General features: G+C 46.1%; 1 protein-coding gene across 1 annotated transcript in view; it reads left to right on the plus strand.

Annotated features, from left to right (window-relative positions):
- The window catches only part of DOHH (deoxyhypusine hydroxylase), a 119407-nt gene that overhangs the window by 61800 nt on the left and 43424 nt on the right, over positions 1-14183 (plus strand). Inside the window, exons 2-3 of the mRNA XM_063915439.1 lie at positions 1009-1085; positions 9992-10229. Of these exons, the coding sequence (XP_063771509.1) occupies positions 1009-1085; positions 9992-10229 (315 nt within the window). The remainder of the gene's footprint in view (positions 1-1008; positions 1086-9991; positions 10230-14183) is intronic.

Consider the following 14183-nt stretch of genomic DNA (forward strand, 5'->3'; position numbering starts at 1 on the left):
AGTGGTTTCGTCGTCCCACTTGAACCAACCTATTGTGGTGCCAGTGGCTACTGACGCCTTGCTGGAATCGAAGTTTCTCGATGTAGTAAGAGCTTTGAAAATTTATGTCATCAGAACGGCTCAGTTTAGGAAAACAGAGGCTCTGTTTATCCTGTATGCTCACAATAAAATTGGGGCTCCTGCTTCCAAGCAGACTATTGCGCACTGGATCTGTCATACGATTCAGCAGGCTCATTTAACGGCTGCATTGCCGTTATCGAAATCGGTGAAGGCCCATTCTACCAGAAAGGTGGGCTCGTCCTGGGCGACTGCCCGGGGGGTCTCGGCATTACAACTTTGCCGAGCAGCTACTTGGTCGGGTTCAAACACCTTTGCGAAGTTCTACAAGTTTGATACCCTGGCTAATGAGGACCTCATGTTTGGTCAATCAGTGCTGCAGAGTCATCCGCACTCTCCCGTCCGTTCTAGAGCTTTGGTATAACCCCATGGTTCTTGATGTGACCCCAGCATCCTCTAGGACGTATGAGAAAATAGGATTTTAATACCTACCGGTAAATCCTTTTCTCTTAGTCCGTAGAGGATACTGGGCGCCCGTCCCAGTGCGTACTGTATCTGCAGTTATTAGTTGGGGGTACACACATGTGTTACGTTTATAGTCAGCCTGTTGCTGATGTTCATGCCGTTGATTTGCGTTGTGTTAAATGCCATGTTGTACGGCGTGCTTGAGGTGTGAGCTGGTATGTATCTCACTTTAATTTAACAATAAATCCTTATCCTCGAAATGTCCGTCTCCCTGGGCACAGTTCCTATAACTGGAGTCTGGAGGAGGGGCATAGAGGGAGGAGCCAGTTCACACCCCCTTTGAAAGTCTTAAAGTGCCCATGTCTCCTGTGGATCCCGTCTATACCCCATGGTTCTTGATGTGACCCCAGCATCCTCTACGGACTAAGAGAAAAGTATTTACCGGTAGGTATTAAAATCCTATTTTTACTATTCATATGTCCCCAGGGGAAGCTTTGGGAGCCATTGGAGATCCTGAAGTCCTAGAGTTACTAAAGGAATACAGCCATGATCCTGTTATAGAGGTAAGAGAATTTTCCTGAGAGCATGTTTGTTAGCACAAATATTGGAAAGTTGCTCAATCAGATGTAATATCAGTCAGGTGCTAAAAGGGAGGGGTAATTCTGTGTAAGAAAAAACAATTTGTGTTCTCTAATGCACACTGAGTGAGTGAGTAATAATACTACATAATAATCAGATAATACGGAGATCTTAGTTGCATATATCTGCAGATATAGGGTTAATAAGCCCCCAGGCCAATCGACAAGGCTTCTCCGTCACTGGGGGTCCCTAATACTAGGTATGGGTCCGGGGTGCAGGACCCCATCATGCCGGCACAGGTCGGCTACCCCAGGTCAGCACACAGGTGAAAATTAATAAGGGTTAATAAGGGTTAATAAGAAGCACAGAAGTGCTATATAAGTGAAATGTGATTAAAATACAAAAATATATACAAAGTGATAGGGAAAATCATGAGTGTTAATAAAGTGTTAGGGTGTGTTAGGGTGTGCCGACCTGAAGCCACCCAGCATGTTGGTTAGCATCAGGCTTACACATTTATATGAAGTACAACACTAGCTCATAGCTAGGGTCAAGAAAGAATGTGTCTTTTAAAATTGTAATTGTTGGACATTCAGAGCCAAGGGCATGACTACTTTAGGTGTAGGGAGTGCTGCTTCTATAGGGCCCAATGCTAAGTGTGCCGCATTTTCGCTGTCAATGTTTGTTGTCAAAGGGCCCTTATAAACTTTTGTGATGGGTTCTACAAATATCTAGGAACAACTTTGGTCAGAGCTATAACCACACAAGACCTTTGCACCTTAGAGAGCTATTGGAGGGCACACTGGGGGCTGAAATCCTTATCTTGTTTGTAGTTCAGAAGGAGTGAGCACCCTTAAAGAAATTGTGAGTACTTGTCTTTCTTAAGATACAAAGGTGTCTGTACTACGTAACATTTCTCTTGCGTCCTAGAGGATACTGGGGTACATTTAGTACCATGGGGTATAGACGGGTCATAGAAACATAGAATTTGTCGGCAGATAAGAACCACTTGGCCCATCTAGTCTGCCCCTTTTTTTTTTTATCTCTAACCTTAATTGATCCTTATTTCTTTGTAAGGATATCCTTATGTCTATCCCATGCATGTTTAAATTGCTCTACTGTCTTAGCCTCTACCACCTCCGATGGGAGGCTCTACTGTCTTAGCCTCTACCACCTCCGATGGGTCCACTAGGCACCAGGGACACTTTAAGAATTTGATAGTGTGGGCTGGCTCCTCCCTCTACCGGTCACGCTGAAGGAAGCTCCTGAAGATTTTTCTGCATTTATTTTTCTGTTTGTTGTTTTCAGGCAGGGCTGGTTGGCACCAGCCTACCTGCTTCGTGAAACACAAAATAAATGCAGAAAACACTTCAGGAGCTTCCATAAGGGTGACCGGCTCCTCCGGCACATTTTCTAAACTGAGTCTGGTAGGAGGGACATAGAGGGAGGAGCCAGCCCACACGATCAAATTCTTAAAGTGCCCATGGCTCCTAGTGGACCCGTCTATACCCCATGGTACTAAATGGGACCCCAGTATCCTCTAGGACGTAAGAGAAAACTAAGGTTAGGCTGTCCAGATGTAATGCTATAAAATCTAGCCTCTTGAATGGATTTCCTTTAAAACAAATGACATGTTAAATCTAGTGGCTACATTTCAGACTATTTACATTTGGTCCAATCTGACCACTAAGCTGGTTTCTCACAATCTTATAACTGCAATGTTTCTCATAGTTAAATAGGAAACAAGAACCTCTCTCTAATCCAGCATCTTAAGCCTTTTCTCTGGTATACTACATGCATGGAGAGCATCACATTATTTTTACACAACAAACAATAAAAAAATAGGATTTTAATTACCTACCGGTAAATCCTTTTCTTGTAGTCCGTAGAGGATACTGGGGTCCATTTAGTACCATGGGGGTATAGACTGGTCCACTAGGATAACAAAGGGTAACAACAGACAATTGAAGGAGATTGATAAGAGAAGGCTTATCTCCAACAATGGTAATATACCGCAGAAAATTTTCTGCTCTCACACCAAGAGACGTATTTCTTCCAAATACGATGGTAATGCTTAGACGTTACCACCTTTCTGGCTTGGATCATAGTCGGGATAACCTTGTTAGGAATCCCTCTCCTGGCTAGAATCAGCCGTTCAACTTCCATGCCGTCAAACGTAGCTGCGGTAAGTCCTGAACCGTTACAGGAGGTGGACGTAAAAAATCTTACGTGGAAGACCGTCACACTGTTGCCCTTGGCTTCAGCAAGACGTTTGTCGGAGCTGGGAGCTTTGTCTCACAAAGTCCATATTTGATTTTCCATGAGGACAGAGCTGAACTCGGAACTCGTCAGCAATTTCTTCACATCAACCAACCTATTGTGGTTCCGGTTGTCACGGACACCTCTGCTACTTCAAAGTCTTTGGATGTGGTGAGGGCTTTGAAAGTGTATGTGAAAAGAACAGCTCATCACAGAAAGACAGACTCTCTGTTTGTTCTTTATGATCCCAATAAGATTGGGTGTCCTGCTTCTAAGCAGACTACTGCACGTTGGATCACTTACTATCCAGCTTGCTTATTCCATGGCAAGTTTGCCATGTCCAAGATCTGTACAGGCCCACTCTACTCGGTCGGTGGGTTCTTTCTGGGCGGCTGCCCGGTGTGTCTCAGCTTTACAGCTCTGCCGAGCAGCAACTTGGTCAGGTTCGAACACGTTTGCTAAGTTCTACAAGTTCGATACTTTGACCACACTGAAGGTCCTCAGAGGCCAATCAGTTCTGCAGGAACCTTGGCTCTCTCCCACCTGGTTTGGGAGCTTTGGTACATCCCCATGGTACTAAATGGACCCCAGTATCCTTTAGGACGTAAGAGAAAATAGCCCGCCCAGTGCTTCGTATTTCCTGCACTGTAACTTTGTTAGGTAATGTTGGTTCAGCCGTTGCTGTTCCTGTTTCAAGTTTAGTTAGCTTGGCTTTCCTCTTGTTGTGTGTGCTGGTTCGGAATCTCACCACTATCCTTATATATCCTTCTCTCGAAGTATGTCCGTCTCCTCGGGCACAGTTTCTTAGACTGAGTCTGGTAGGAGGGGCATAGAGGGAGGAGCCAGCCCACACTATCAAATTCTTAAAATGCCCATGGACAAGAGGAAAGCCAAGCTAACCCAACTGTCAGGAGTGTGAGGAATCTTATTTTAATGTAAAAAAAGTTCTCAGTCATGTTTCCTGCGTCAAAGGAATTGAATACCATGTTCGAAGAACCGTGGGTTAATCCTGATAAGAAATTTCAAATCCCTAAAAAGGTTGCTCTCATCTTTTCCTTTTCCTCTGGAGGATAGGAAAAAATGTGAAAATCCACTGATAGTGGACGCATCAGTCTCTAGGCTGTCACAAAAAATTGTATTGCCTGTCCCTGGTGCAGCCTCCCTAAAAGATACGGCTGATTGTAAAATTGAGACTACACTCAAATCCTTGTACACAGCTGCTGGAGTGGCCCAGAGACCCACTATTGCATGTGCGTGGATTACAAAAGCCATTGCTAAGTAGTCAGGTAACCTAATTGAGGGGTTAGATTCCTTGTCTAGGGGGATGGTGTTTTACTCCTGCAGCATATACAGGACTCTGCAAACTTAATGGTGGAAGCCATAAAAGAGATTGGTTTGCTTAATGCACGCACCACCGCTGTGGCAGTGTCAGCACGTAGGGGCTTGTGGCTATGCCAGTGGACTACTTATGCGGACTCGAGGAAAGGCGTGGAAGGCCTACCATTCACAGGAGAGGCCTTGTTTGGTGACAAACTAGACAGATGGATCTCCAAAGCTACTGCGGGTAAGTCTACGTATATCTTCCTTCCGCAGCTCCCCTTGCCAGGAAAGCGTATTCAGCTTCAAATTTACAGTCGTTTCGGACGGCCAAGTTTAAGGGAAAATCCAGAGGTGCTTCTACAGCCTCCAGAGGCGCAAGAGGTAAACCACGCAAACCAGCAACTGCAAGTGCTCAGGAACAGAGCTCAGGCTCTGCTTCCTCAAAGCCTTCAGTATGATAGTGGACCGCGATGCCTGGAGGACTGTCAGGTGGGAGCATGACTAAAATTCTTCAGTCACATCTGGTCAAGTTCGTTCCGGAATCCCTGGGTCATAGATCTTATTTCCCAGGGCTACAGACTGGAGTTCCAAGAGCTCCCACCTCACAGATTCTTCAAATCAGGCTTACAGGTCTGGAGGATTGGGAATTCCTATGGGCCCTACACACTGGGCGATAATACTGAAAGATATGAACGATCTCGTTCATTAATGAACAAGATACTGTTCATATCTTTCAGTGTGGAGGCACCAGCTATGAACGATGTGCGGCCCCGCTCTCGTTCATCGCTGGTGCCCCGTCGCTGCATGCAGGCCAATATGGACGATCTCATCCATATTTGCCTGCACTGCTATGGTGACGGGAGTGAAGAAACTTCACTCCCCCTGTCACTGCACTCCGTGCCGCCGGTCAGCCGTATCCGCCGACGGGCAGCTTGCGGCGAAGTAGTGTCTCTGGATATCAAGGATGAGTACCTTCACATTCCGATTTGGCCGCCTCATCAGGCTTATCTATGGTTTGCACTGCATTACTGTCTCTACCAGTTCCAGGCCCTGCAATTTGGTCTCTCCACGGCACCGAGAGTGTTCACCAAAGTGATGGCAGAGATGATGTTTATACTCAGCAAGCAGGGAGTGAACATCATTCCATACCTGGACGATCTTCTGATAAAGGCGCCGTCCAAGGAGAGGTTGTTGGACAGCATTGGTCTCTCAACCAAACTTCTCCAGGATCACGGGTGGATTCTGAACCTTTCCGAAATCTCACCTAGAGCCAACCCGGAGGCTCCCATTCCTGGGAATGACACGGAGTCGCAGAAAGTGATCCATCCATTGGAAAAGGCATTGGTAATCCAGTCGATGGTTCGGGATTTCCTGAAGCCAACCCAATATAGGTGCATCTATGCATTCGCCTTCTGGGGAAAATGGTGGCCCCTTACGAGGCGCTTCAATACGGAAGGTTTCACGCAAGACCCTTCTACCTTGATCTGTTGGACAAATGGTCTGGATCGCATCTTCACATGCACCAGAGGATCCGTCTGTCGCCAAAAGCCAGGATCTCTTTTCTGTGGTGGCTACAGATTTCTCACCTCGAGTATCGGAGTTTCGGAATTCAGAACTGTATCCTGTTAACCACGGACGCAAGACTCAGAGATTGGGGAGCAGTCACCCAGGGGGTGCAGTTTCAAGGACGATGGTCAAGTCAGGAAGTCATCCTTCCAATCAACATTCTGGAACTCTGGGCTATATAAACCGCCCTTCTGCAGGCCTCTTATCATCTTCAGGGCCATTCAGGTCCAGTCAGACAATGTGACGTACATAAACCGACAGGGTGGAACGAAAAGCGGAGCAGCAATGTCAGTGGTCTTCTCATGGCAGAGAAAAACACTGTGGCGTTGTCAGCGGTCTTCATTCCGGGAGTAGACAACTGGGAAGCAGACTTCCTCAACAGACACGACCTGCACCCGGGGGGAGTGGGGCCTTCACCCAGAAGTGTTCAGGTGCTTGACACGTCAATGGGGATATTCACAAATCGACATGATGGCCTCTCGTCTCAACAAGAAGCTCAAGCGGTATTGTTCCAGGTCGAGAGACTCGCAGGCGGTGGTGGTAGACTCTCTGACAACTCCATGAGTCTATCAGATTGTGTACGTGTTTCCTCCACTAACTCTGATCACAAGAATTCTCAAAAGAATATAAAGGGAAAAGGTTCAAGCAATACTCATTGCTCCGGGCTGGCCAAGAAGGGCCTGGTATGCGGGCCTTCTGAAGATGCTCATAGAAGATCCGTGGCCTCTACCTCTTCGCGAGGATCTTCTGCAACAGGGCCAGTTTGTCTATCAGGACTTACCGCAGCTACGTTTGACGGCATGGAAGTTGAACGGCTGATTCTAGCCAGAAGAGGGATCCCTAACAAAGTTATCCCGACTATGATCCAAGCCAGGTAGAGGGTAACGTTTAAACATTATCACCGTATTTGGAAGAAATACATCTTTGTGTGAGAGCAGAACTTATTCTGCGGTGGAATTTCACCTGGGGCGTTTCCTGCAGGCAGGAGTGTGTGCAGGCCTACATCTGGGCTCCATAAAAGTCCAGATTTGGGCCTTGTCCATTTTCTTTCAAAAACAATTGGCTTCTCTCCCTGAGGTCCAGACGTTTTTGAAGGGGGTTCTGCGCATCCAACCTCCCTTTTGTGCCTCCCGCGGCACCTTGGGATCTCAATTTGGTGCTGCAGTTTCTCCAATCGGACTGGTTTGAACCATTACAGGAGTTGGACGTAAAATATCTTACGTGGAAGACCGTCACACTGTTGGCCTTGGCTTCAGCAAGATGTGTGTCGGAGCTGGGGTCTTTGTCTCACAAGAGCCCCTATTTAATTTTCCATGAGGACAGAGCTGAACTTGGAACTCTACGGCAATTTCTTCCGGAAGTGGTGTCTGCGTTTCACATCAACCAAACTATTGTAGTTCCGGTTATCACCAACACTTCCGCTACTTCAAAGTCTTTGGATGTTGTGAGGGCTTTGAAGGTATACGTAAAGAGGACAGCTCGTCACAAGAAATCCGACTCGCTGTTCGTTCTATGTGATCCCAATAAAATTGGGTGTCCTGCTTCAAAGCAGACAATTGCACGCTGGATCAGGCTCACTATCCAGGATGCTTATTCCACGGCAGGTTTACCGGTTCCAAAATCTTTGCAGGCCCACTCTACTAGGTCGATGAGTTCTTCCTGGGCCGCTGCCCGTGGTGTCTCTGCTTTACAGCTCTGCCGAGCGGCTAGTTAGTCTGGTTCGAACACATTTGCTAAGTTCTGCAAGTTCGATACTTTGACCAAACTGAAGGTCCTCAGAGGCCAATCAGTTCTGCAGGAGCCTCAGCTCCCATCCAGTTTGGGAGCTTTGGTACATCCCCCATGGTACTAAATGGAACCCCAGTATCCTCTAGGACGTAAGAGAAAATAGGATTTTAATTACTTACTGGTAAATCCTTTTCTCGTAGTCCGTAGAGGATACTGGGCGCCCGCCCGGTGCTTCGGTCTTCCTGCACTGTTACTTGGTTATGTATTGTTGTTTCAGCTGTTGCTGTTCCTGTTTAAAGTTGGGTCAGCACAGCTTTTCTCTGTTTTGTGTGTGCTGGTTCGGAATCTCACCACTATCCTTCTCTCAAAGTATGTCCGTCTCCTCGGGCACAGTTTTCTAAACTGAGTCTGGTAGGAGGGTCATAGAGGGAGGAGCCAGCCCACACTATCAAATTCTTAATGTGCCCATGGCTCCTAGTGGACCACTCTATACCCCATGGTACTAAATGGAACCCCAGTATTCTCTACGGACTAGAGAAAAGGATTTACTGGTAGGTAATTAAAATCCTTTTTTTTTTTTTTAGTATGAATAATGAAGTTGTTGTGTGTTTCACATTCCAAATGAATCTTAAGGTTGGTACACACGGTAAGATGTTGGCTAATTTAAGATTTCTTACACTATTTCCCTGAGCTCCTGAACGAATCAAATAGTGCATACACACGGTAAGATATAGCATAAGATTTAGCACAATAGATCTAGCATAAGCTATAACTTATAATATCACTTTATTGTGATGATGCAAATTGATACCATACATTAACATATATACCGTACAATATGCACTAGATAGTGTACTATCTAGCCAAAATTGAGCTGCATGTTCATCCAATATAGAACATCTGATCTGACCCATGGGAGCGTGCACTGCACTATATCGCATACAATATAGTGAATACACAGGAAGCGATATAGTGCAGTATATCGCACTCTATCCAGATATTGTGCAGTATAGGGCAAACAATTGCATTGTGTGTACCCAGCTTAAGAAAGGCTTATTGTAGATCCTTCAAAACTATTTTTGGAACGCTAACCAGTAAGGTACTGGCAGTTGGATTCAGTTGGATTTTGCTAATTTTCCATTTTGCTGATTGATACGCAAGATTAAGGCTGGGTGCATACTACAAAGATAGATGAGATAAACTATACACACTTACCAATTGGCCACTCAATATGTCTGCCCAGACATCACAACTGGATGAGCATTTGAATTTGATTGACCAGCTGTGTCGGCACTCCCTGCAGCCATTGTACAGGCAGTTGGCGGGTTGCCCATGCACAAAGCCAGACATGCCGCTATATATGCAAGATGTAACTGCATAAGCTATGATGTAGGGCCAATGTGATATGTCTGTGAATGACACCGTTCACAGGTTTGCAATATATATATCGTTCATTGATATAACAAATGATATAACGTCCAGTGTGAACCCAGCTTAAGAGCTGTGGCACTGGAGAAATCTGTTCCTAATGAAATGACTGCTGAATGGTAGTCAGCAGATGTTTGATATTGATAGAACAGTTCCAGTTGTTATTGTGCTACCCAAAAGTTAAACTCGATATGACTGGTAAGAGATGTGAGAAATATAAGCAAAGTACAGGTTGAGTCTCCCATATTTGAAATGCTCAAGACCAGAAGTATTTTGCAATATTTGCATCCCATAATGAGATCCTAGGGATCGGAACCAAATCTAAACACAAAATGCATCTGTTTCATATACACTAGAAGGTCATTTGTACAGTATACTTACTAATTTTGTGAATGAAACCATCAGAAAGCAAAGGTGCCACTATCTGTCATGCTCATGAAATTTTGGTTTTAGGATTTTTGGAGATGGCAGACTCAACCTGTAATAGTGCCCAGTGTCGGGTAGCTGCTGCAGAAGTTTATAGACTGCATAAAATGGGGGATTGATTTCTGATGACATATGTGACTTGCTTGGATTTTTTTATCTGTAGGTAGCTGAAACATGCCAGCTGGCCATTCACAGGATAGAGTGGCTTCAGCAGAACCCAGATGTTCCTGATGATAACCCCTACTTGTCTGTGGACCCTGCTCCCCCTGCTGAGGAAAGAGACATTCCGGCCCTGCGTGACATCCTTTTAAATAATAAGTTGCCACTCTTTGAACGATATCGTGCCATGTTTGCACTTCGCAATATTGGAGGGACAGAGGCTGTTCTGGCCCTGACAGATGGTAAGCTACAGTATCAGAGTTAATGGCTAAATGTAATAGCCTCCAAGCTGCTGGCGGTGCGTGACTTTTTGTGTCTGCCTGTTTTTTTTTGAAAGTAGCATTCACTTACAAGGCAAAACCAACCTGGCTTTGCCATGTAAATGATTTTGCAAGTCTGTCCGTTTATTTAAAGCAGCAAAGTCCTGCACCTCTGGCAACTTGGAGGCTATTACATTTTGGCCAAAATGTTTTGGTGTTTCCAGTATCCATGTTAATTTGCATTAGTCTGGAGAGGAGATGGGTTTCATTTTCAATACAGTGGCAGAGGCTGAAATGTGGCTCCTCCCCACACTTGTGTGTGAAGGATTGTGAATAATGAACTTGTATAATATGAATTGAGGAGGAGGAGAAATGTAACAGTTGGAGTGACTATCATCGGCTAGTATTAGTACAGCTTACTTTAGGACCGTGTTCGTCATCTGCAAGTAGTGGATCAGACAAGCAGTGTCCATGGACTCCATTGAGATAAATCCAGCTCCCATGAAGAATCTTCATTAGAAATAGAAGCAAATATTTTTCATTCTTGATTACTGTTGTTTTGGGGTAATTTTGCCTTCTACCAATCCACTTAAATTTGGCACTCAGGATGATCATTATCCTTTATTTATGTGGTGCCACAAGGGTTCTGCAGCGCCTAACAAAGTGGATAAATATATGAACAAAACAAGAAACTGACTTACAGTACAATGTAGGACAAGTATAAGTTATATAAACATTGCTGCATCAACAGACATAAGCATCAGAGTGGCCGAAACTGAAGGCTAGGTGCCGTTGTAAGGAGTATAGTGTAGAACATGGCCCGATGCTGTGGAACTACACATCCCAGCATGTCCTGCCACCGTTTTTTCTATTAAGGCATGCTAAGACTAAGGCAGGGCGTGCTGGGATGTGTAGTTCCACAGCAGCTGGAGGGCCGCAGGTTGAAAACCCATGGTGTAAAAGATAGTCTAGTTAAGAGAATAAAAAGCACATAATGGAAGAGGACCCTGCTTGTGAGAGTTTGCATTTTAAAGGGGAGGGACAGACAGACAAGGGTGACACCGATGGGGTAGATAGCATTGGAACAGAGTTTCTTAGGATGAGAGATGGTTGGGTTTGATGAAGAAGTGGGTCTTGAGAGCCTGTTTGAAGTTTTATAGAGAGGTGGAATTTTGATGGGAGTGGTAGAGAACTCCAGAGATGAGGAGCAGCACGTGCAAAATCTTGGAATCCGGAATGCTAGGAGGTAATCAGTTGGGAGGAGAGGTGGCCTTGCATTTGTGAAGTGAAGAGGATGGGAGAAAATGTAAAGGTATTTAAGAACAGATGTAAATGGGAAAGGTATGGGTGAGGGCATTATACGTGAGTGTGGGAAGATTGAATTGGATTCTGAAGAGTAAGGGGAGCCATTGTAGGGCTTGTAAGAGATGAGAGGTGGAAGTATTAAGTTTGGAGAGAAAGATAAACCGGGCAGCAGCATTGAGGATAGATTGGAATGGATAGATGCATTTGTCAGGGAGGCCAGATAGTGGGAGATTACAGTGGTCTACTCTGGAGATGACCAGTGAGTGGATGAGGGTCTTGGTAGCATCCATGATGAGGAAGAGTCTGATCCGGAAATATCTTTTAGCTGGAAATGGCAGGACTGCAAAAGGTACTGAGTGGTTTAAAGGCGAGGGACTTGGATGCAGAGGGATTAACAGACAGTGAGTGTTTGTGGGAGGTAACGGGGTGGTGAGTAAAATGCTGGCATGTTGTGAGTGTTTGGGAGATGTGTCTCAGACTTCAAATTCGTATGCAGACTTCAGCATCTTCGTGCCGACCATAGGGTTGCTCAGACGGTCAGTGTGTCTGTTGCTGCATTTATGTACGCAAGTGGTGGCTTAGAAATGCTGTCAGCGGACATCTCACTGCTGCCACACATGTTCACAGATCCGCTGCATACGAATTCAGTCATGACAAGCTTTACATGCACTTCTGAATCAGATCCCAAGTGTCTTGTACAGAGGGAAAAAGGTGCAGGTGCACTCTTACACTAGCTCAACCTGTAATAAACAGAGGCATTTAGCATAATCCTGATCAGGGCTAGGAGCTTACCCACCGCACCAAGGTAGCCTCTCATTGGGTAAGTCCCTAACACTAACTACAGGGGTTCAGGTCCGGGGGGCAGTACACCCCAAATCCACCCAGCCAGACAACCACGGCAGGCCCAAGAAGCCCCGGCCCCAGAGAATCCCCCCCCCTCCCCCCATTGTCCGACCCTGAGGGGTTCGAGCCACTATCTCCGCTGACAGGACACTGAGCTCCTGAGGGTGATGATCGCTAGCCGCCCTAGGCGACCACTCACTTCCCAGAGCCAGAAGAATTCCGGTGGCGAGTGAGTCACTGGTTCCCCTGGCAAGTGTGGAGACTGTGTGAAGATGGTGGCAACAGGGTGGGAGCGCAGTACTAACTGCACTCCGGAGGCTCAGCGGTACACAGAGTGGCGCTATGAGGGACGCCCTGAGCCAGCGCCTATACCCTACACTGGTCACCAAGGCTGTCGGGGACCTCTGTAACGCTGCCAGCAAATTTCCTCAGGCCAGTATAAAGAAGTGAAGAGCGGGAAGCAGCGCCATATTCAGGGGGCGGAGCGTCTCCTCAGAGCGGACCCAGCAGCGTTCAGTGCCATTTTCCTGCCTGCAGATCCAGTACAGAGACGCTGACAGGGAGAGTGCTATCCCTCCTGTGCGGTACCAGGGGTTTGTAGAAGGGGGGGTGGAGGCTGTAATATTACTGTGTAGTCTATTCAGGTACACAGTCAGCTCCTGGTAGTTGTATTTATCTACCTTTGGAAGCGCTGTGTGTGGTCTGGCTCCAAACTCTGTGTTTCTCTGTGGCATACTTGGGGGAAAACTGTGTCTGACATTTTCCTGTGTGGGTGTTTGGTTCTCACATAGCCATGTCTAGGGACTCTGTGTCTTATGCTGCAGAGGACATTTCCTCTCAGGAGGAATCCATTCCATGTGCACAGGAATGTAATGTCTCAGATCCCTATTAATGAGCCTGAGTGGTTGACCTCTATTAAGGGAATGATCTCTCAGATCTCTACTAGGATAGCTCATACTGAGACTGAAACTCGGGTATTAAAGAAGTCTATGGCAGTTTGGTCAGGTTCTGTACCTATTCATTCATAATCCCCTAACATATTCCCACAAAAACGTGCACTTGCCCAGGTTATGCAAAATGACACGGATACCGACTCTGACATGGCTGAGGGGTCGACATCCCTGGCTAAGGAGGTGCAGCTCATGATTGAGGCACCTGAGCAGGTTGTGGAGGCTTACTTCACGGATAATAAGAAAGCCTCGCTAACCTTCCCTGTGTCTAAAGAATTAAACGCTTTATTTGAAAATTCCTGGGAAAACCCGGAGAAAAAATTCCAGATTCCCAAAAGGGTTTTGGTTGCCTTTCCTTTCCCTGAGGAAGAGAGAAAAAAATGGGAAAACACGCCCATAGTTGATGCATCTGTTTCCAGACTGTCTAAAAAGGTGGTTTTACCTGTCCCTGGTTCTACTGCGTTAAAAGAACCGGCTGATCGTAAGATTGACACTACGCTCAAATCCATATACACTGCTTCAGGGGTGGCATTAAGGCCTACTATTGCCTGTGCATGGATTTCTAAAGCTATAGTAAAGTGGTCAGGCACATTACTGGAGGACTTAGATACAATGGACAGAAGTGACATTGAACTGTTTTTACGTAACATACAGGATTCTGCAGGGTTCATGGTGGAATCCATGAAGGTCCTGGGTATGCTGACTGCAAGAATATCTTCCATGTCTGTCTCAGCTCGCAGGGGACTCTGGCTACGCCAATGATCTGCAGATGCGCAATCCAGGAGAAGTGTGGAGAACCTACCCTACACAGGTCAGGGTCTATTTGGGGAAGCTTTGG

The sequence above is a fragment of the Pseudophryne corroboree genome, chromosome 1, assembly GCF_028390025.1.
Source record: "Pseudophryne corroboree isolate aPseCor3 chromosome 1, aPseCor3.hap2, whole genome shotgun sequence".
Taxonomy (NCBI): Eukaryota; Metazoa; Chordata; class Amphibia; order Anura; family Myobatrachidae; genus Pseudophryne; species Pseudophryne corroboree.